Genomic DNA, 6,240 nt, shown 5'->3' on the forward strand with positions numbered 1-6,240 from the left:
TCTGTGGCATGATGAGGCTGATCTGAAAGCGGAAGCTCCGCCGGCACTCGCCGCAGGTGAAGGGCCGCTCCCCAACATGTGTTATCTGGTGTTTGCTGAGACTCGACTTGTGGCTGAAGCTGCTCTCGCACTCGGAGCACTTGTAGGGCTTCCCCGGAGGTGGGGGCCGTGACTGGGGCTTGAGACCATGCTCAGGGCGCCGGGGGACCCCCACACCCCGGCGCGTGTGGCTGCGCTGGTGCAGCAGGAACTGCTGCTTGTTGCGGAAGCTGAGGTCGCACTCATGGCACTCATAGGGCCCTTCCTTGAGGTGGTTGCGCTGGTGGATCATGAAGTTGATCTTGAGCATGAAACTCTTCCCGCACTCAGGGCAGATGTAGGGTCTCTCCCTCGTCCGGTTCCGCTGCTGGGCGGCGGCTGGCTTCATGTCTCCAGAGTCCCTCTCGCACGCTGGGGGTTTCCTCACGCGGGTGGCCACCAGGCTCCTGGGCTGTGTTTTGGAGCTGCACTGCGCCTCGCAGCCCAGCCCGGCCTCATGGCTGGGGAATGCTGGCGGCTCGCTCCTGCCTGAGAACATGTCACATGGCTCCAGAGTGTCAGGGTCCTCCTCCTCCTCCTCCTCTTCCTCTGTCTTGATCACGATCCCATCCTCTGAGGAGGAAAACCGGAACAGTGTTAGGGTCATTGGGTGGGACGGGTGGCCTTTTACGCACCTGCGGGCTACTACAGAAACATCTGCATGGGCTTCTGCAGCTGTTTGCACCTGCTTGTCCACTTTGCCCCACCACCCAGACGCGAGAAGGCTCCAGCTTTGGGACAGACCATGTCCTCTTGCAGTAGCAAGGCAAGCCTGCGCACCCCTGATAGGGATGACAGACAAACCGCCTCCCAGACAGGCTCCTTCAGAGGGTGCAGTGAGCCCTGTCTGCCAAAAGGTTTTGCACTTTCATGATGCTACGAGACAGAGGGGATAAAAGCACCACTGGTTTGCTAGGGATCAGGTGGCCAAGTGTTTTGGAGCAGCTCCATCTGCTGCTGTTTTGCTGGGCTACACCACCACACCTGCATGGCACTGCTCCACAGAACCACCACACAGGGATGCCAGCCTCCAGCTCCACTTCTGAATCCATGGACACAGGCTGGGACTGTCAACCTCCTTCAGCTTCACCGTGACAGGGCACAGGGAGAGACCTCCTTCTTCGCCAAGGCAAACAGTGGGATGGATGGCTGCAGCTCAGGCTCCCCCCTCATGTCACCGATGCCAGAGGTGACCTGGTTGTTTTTGTTTGGTGAGACTGGCTGTACTGGGGACGCACAGAGCAGGACACACAGCCAGCGTGTCCTGAGGAAGGGCCCATGGTGGATCCCTCGCACGTCACCCTGTGCTGGACTTTGAGCCAGGCCTATGTACTTTTCTAGGAAGAGCAGCCATGCTTTCCCAAGAAGAGGCAGCTGATGGGAGCACGGTATCAAAGCTCTCCCCTTTGACAGAGGGGTCTGTGGGGAAAACCCACATTCCCAGATCCTCCTCCCCACCTCCTTGCAGCAAGGAGCCCCCCTATGCAGACCCAGGGGCTGTCTCTGCTCAAGCTGGCATCTGTACCCCAGTCAGAACGTTGCTGCAGCTCCCGCTCAATCCCACCTGCAGGGGCCCCAAGCACTGGCAGAGGTGCTGGCTCTTGGATGAGGATCATCTCCAGCCCCACTGGTGGCTTGGCTGGTTTCCTTTAGAAAACCATGAGGAGACCACAGGATCCACGAGACAGAGTGGAGGAGGACCTCAAGAGTCCAACTCCATCTTTCTTGGTTTGTGTTACACCATTGCAAAGCCATAAGAAGGCAGGGAACCCGCCGTTCCCAACAGCCCATATCTCTGCCTTCCTATCTCCACCCTCAAAGCATGTCTGTAAGATCTGGCCCATATCAGACTTCTACACATGAAGCACCTGCTGCCATCTTCTCTTATCTCCAGTAAGTAACCTCAGCCTTCCCCTTCTCTTCCAGCAGCTTCCACACCACGGACCTCTGGTCACCCTCCTCTCTCTCTTCCAGGCCTCCCCTGTGCAACCCCTATACTGGTCAACATGCTGAACCTCATATGTTCCTCCAGCAGTTCCTGGTGTGTAAGCATCTAAGTGGCTTACACCATTCCTCTGCGTGACTAGCACCATGGCAGGAGTCCTCAACCGATATCCTGCCCTCTGCAACAGTAGGATTTTGGCAGCAGAAACTTACTGGGGCTCATAAAACGCTGCCTCTGATATGTCTTCCCTTGGTCTCCATGTGTAACAAGGCTTTTTCACACCTGCAGAGGTGCTTGCTCTGCTCTGGAGTGCGTCAGGTGCCCTCAAGAGACCATGCTCTGATGTCCACCATGAGCATGCTGCCTCCTCTTCCCCGCCTGAGTTACGACCACAGCTCCTCCTGAGGTTGCTGCAGCCAGAAACTTTCCTTCTGTTGCTGGTTCGGGGGGGATTTAACCCTTCTCTTTCATCCCACCCATTTCTCACCTTCCCCTGACACACTACAGCCCCTCCTGGGCCTCCTGTTGCCCCGTCATGCCACACAGAGCCATGTGCCAAGCATCTCACCTGCACAACTCCCATGGTGAACGATGACTCTCTGGATCTCATTGAAGTCAGATACGTATTCAGATGAGTCACCCAGGCTGGTTCCAGGGAGGTCCCTCGGAGGCGAGACGGAGCCGTAGGGGCTCTCGCAGGCTGCCTCCTCATCCGGACTCTGGAAGCTCCCCTCTGACTGCCCTGACATCCCGTGCAGCTCGGGGTTTTCAGGGCTGTCTTCAGGAAGGAGCTCCTCCGTTTTGATCACAACCCTTATACCAGCTGCAGCAAAGAGAGATTCCCACCCACCGTCACTCCAGGGAGCCGGGGCAAAGAAACTGTTTGCAACAATCCCCACCAGCTCTGGCTGCTGATCCCACAGAGGGGTTTCATTTGCTTGGCCACTTCTGCTCTCCCTTCAACCACCCCTGCCATGCTCCTGCCTCTCACCTGGGATCTTCTCTAGGCACAGAGGACTAGCTCTGCTCAGTCAGGAGACCCAGCACCTGCAGCTCAGCACCCCTCCACCACCCTACATCCCTGGCTGCAGTGCTGGCTAGCAGCGCCCTTTTTTTTTCTCTTCCTGTTGGCCTTGATTTAACTTCAAGATTGTTGTGACCAAGACCACGGCAGGGGGTCAGAGCAACCCCATGTTCGCAGCCTGGGGCCAGCGGAGCTGACACCATCTCTTCTTATCTCCTTATCAGCCCCCCTTATCTCAGAGCAGGAGTCACTCCAGGACTCGGGGTCCCTGGTTCCCTGCTCTCAGCCCAGGCTTGCCCTCAGAGAAACCCCCTGGCACCCCAGTCTCTGTGCACAGGATGGAAGCAGGCTTCCCTGCCGGGGGGTGGGTGCTCCCAGGATAAACCCAGGCACCATCCACACAATCAGAGAGGGCACAGAGGATTTTTTGAGTGGATGAGTTTTCCCAACGGGACCTAATTCTCCATTCTGCTGAACATACCAGCTCCCTGAGGATCTGGTCTGGATACAGATCCTTCCCTTGCTGGTGGCTCTTAAGAGTCCAACTCTCTGGGCTCCGCTTGCCCTGGTTTATATGTTGAGCTGTACCTGGACATCCAACCTCCGATTAGCCACATCTTTCCTGCTCCTAAGCAAGGCTCCTCCTGATACTCTCCTCAGGCACAGCTCTCAGCAACACTTCCTTTAGCCTCGGGGTGAGCACCTCCTCTGAACCTATGTCAGCCTTTGTGCTAAGCTGCTGCCTCACCTGCTGTGGCATCGGTAATGATCTCACTCTCCTCCAAGTCTGGCTCGCTCCTGACCCGCGATTCCTCTCCTTGCTCAATCTGAGACAAGACACCGGGTTTGGAAATTGCATAGTCTGTTAAGAAAGGGATGGAGAGAAGGATTACTGAACGGAGAAATCCTAATATTGGCTTCCACCTCTCCCCAGCACCCGGGGGAGACACATGAAGACACTCAGAAACATCCACAGAGGGTCTGCAGACAGGAGAGCCTGGTGCTGTGAGCAGGCCAGGCTCCCCAGATGGGCAGAAGGGAGTCATGGAGGCGGAAGCTGAGGAACCACACACAGAGAAACTACCTTCGAGAAGAAACCCAACCCGTATGTGTTTCTGGTGGGCTTTTAGAACTTCTCACGTAAATTCCTGGCTCTCCTGAAGCCAAAAGCATTTCCACTGTGGGTGCAGCAGAGCTAGAATTTCTCCTGCAGCTTCAACAGGAAATACCCTAAAGGAGCACAGCTAAGACCACCTCAGACAATTTTTCCCTCTGGAAAGTTTCTTCTGACAGGGTGCATGGTCTGGTACCTGTTGCAGACCTAGAAAACAAAGGGAAGCCCTTCCAACAGCCCATGGGGAAGGTGCTGGGTTTTCACCAAGTAACTGGCTAAAAGAAGCCTCGGGAGTTCTCCAGCCCACCCCATTTGTGGGCACCTCCCTGCAAGCCAGGACAACACTGCACCCCGAGCTGGGAGTGAACGTTGCTGGAGGGATGCCCTTACCCAGACTAGAAACTTCCTCCTTTTAACAGGACATTTGGGTGTCAAGGGGATCCAAGGGGATCTCCAAGGAGGACTCAGAAGGTGCCCAAGCCTGCAGGCAGCCAGGAGCCCTGGAGAACCCGTATTTACCCAGGGAGATCAGCGACTCATAGTTCCCCTTCATCACATTCTTGTACAGCTCCTTCTGCCACTCCTCCAGCTTCTCCCATTCCTTGTCATTGAAATAGACGGACACGTCGTCAAACGTCACTGGCACCTGCAATCACAAGCAGCACGGGTTCAAGCAGCCACCTCGCTCCCCAGGAGCCCCACACCTTATCTCCAGCCTGTGGCAGCAGCAGCTTGTTCCCGCTTGGACATGGCCAGAATTCAGCTACCTCACAGCCATCAACAAGTTTGTTTTTATATTTAAAACAACTCCTGGAGAGATATTTCTATGAGATCAAAGGTCTCAGCCGAATGGCTGGTCCTGGTCATGAACCCAGATCATGATTTCCACCACCAACACTGACATCTTCCTCTTGGTCCCTGCACTAGCAGGGATGACCTGCAGAGACGACTGGGCTTGTGCCCACCTGGAGGGACGATCAAGGAGATAAAAACTGGGTACTAGAGCTGGACCTCATCTCTATTGATGAGCTGATGTAAAACCCCAGATTCAATTACCCCAGAAGTCAAGGGGAAGATCTACCTGGGCTTGAAGGGCTCCCACTTAGCGTGAGTTAGTGTGCACATGGGCTGGGAGTAGACTGCAGCTTTCAAGTCTGTGTGCCAAGAAATAATTTCTAAGGATAAATTTGGGATGTGCAAGCTGCACCGCGTCTGAATGGAGCTCTTCAGAGAGAGATGCGGCTTCAGCTCCCTGACTGTACTAATGAGGTGTTTGGGGCTGATCACCCCTTTTCCAGATCCCTTCTGCTCTCTCCAGCAATGTCCCCTTTACCATGTCTGACATGGTCACATCTGCAAAGCTGCTTTTATTGAGATGGTTGTGAAATGCAAGGAACTGAATACTGATGGTGGGCTCCTTCTGAAGCTCAGCTAAGCCCAACTGCAAGCGCGGAAAGCTCATTTGCCTTCCCCTGAATCCCAGAGGTCCCCCCTTCCCTGCAGCAGCAGCCCCTGCTTGCTCCATTCCTGACCCAGGAGGCCCCCAGCACAGCGCCAAAGTGGTAAAAGAGCCACCAAATCTGCAGGGTTTCTCTCAAATGGTGGTAAAAAAAGAAAGGGGAAAAAAAAAAGAGTGAATTGCTGCTGGGCTGTGCAGTGTGGTGAAGAACTGAAACCTCCAGCTTGAGTACAGGGGATGTTGCCTTCAGGTCCATCTCCCACCGCAGGCAGGTCCCATGGGAGAGATGCCAGGAAGCTGAGAGGAACAGCTCTGCTGCGAGCGACTCACCTGTGCCAGGGCTGTCCCTGTTTACCCACTGGCTCTTCGCCCTGTCCTACCCTCTGTGAGGGTTTTGGGAGCGTTTTGGGTGCAGACCCTACACCCCAGGACACCGTTACCTTGGGGACTTCCCCCTTCCTGCCCGGGGGCAGCCGCAGGATCCAGAAATTCCTATTCTTCAGGAGGTTCTCCATGTTTTCCAGGCGCCGTTGGAGCAGCCCATACTCCTGGATAAGGGTGCCCAGTGCCGCACACTTGCTTTCCAGCTGGTTCCCCAGTTCCGCCGCTGTCTTCTCACA

General features: G+C 55.5%; 1 protein-coding gene across 1 annotated transcript in view; it reads right to left on the reverse strand.

Moving 5' to 3' along the window:
• ZNF777 (zinc finger protein 777) overlaps positions 1-6,234 on the reverse strand; it is a gene marked incomplete at its 5' end in the record, with an annotated part of 6,974 nt that extends 740 nt beyond the window's left edge. The window contains 5 exons of the mRNA XM_010011259.1: positions 17-651; positions 2,592-2,846; positions 3,796-3,909; positions 4,681-4,807; positions 6,061-6,234. Coding sequence (XP_010009561.1) covers positions 17-651; positions 2,592-2,846; positions 3,796-3,909; positions 4,681-4,807; positions 6,061-6,234 — 1,305 coding nt within the window. The remainder of the gene's footprint in view (positions 1-16; positions 652-2,591; positions 2,847-3,795; positions 3,910-4,680; positions 4,808-6,060) is intronic.
• Positions 6,235-6,240: the final 6 nt, after the last annotated feature.

The sequence above is a fragment of the Nestor notabilis genome, unplaced genomic scaffold (genome assembly GCF_000696875.1).
Source record: "Nestor notabilis isolate BGI_N333 unplaced genomic scaffold, ASM69687v1 scaffold17643, whole genome shotgun sequence".
NCBI lineage: Eukaryota > Metazoa > Chordata > Aves > Psittaciformes > Psittacidae > Nestor > Nestor notabilis.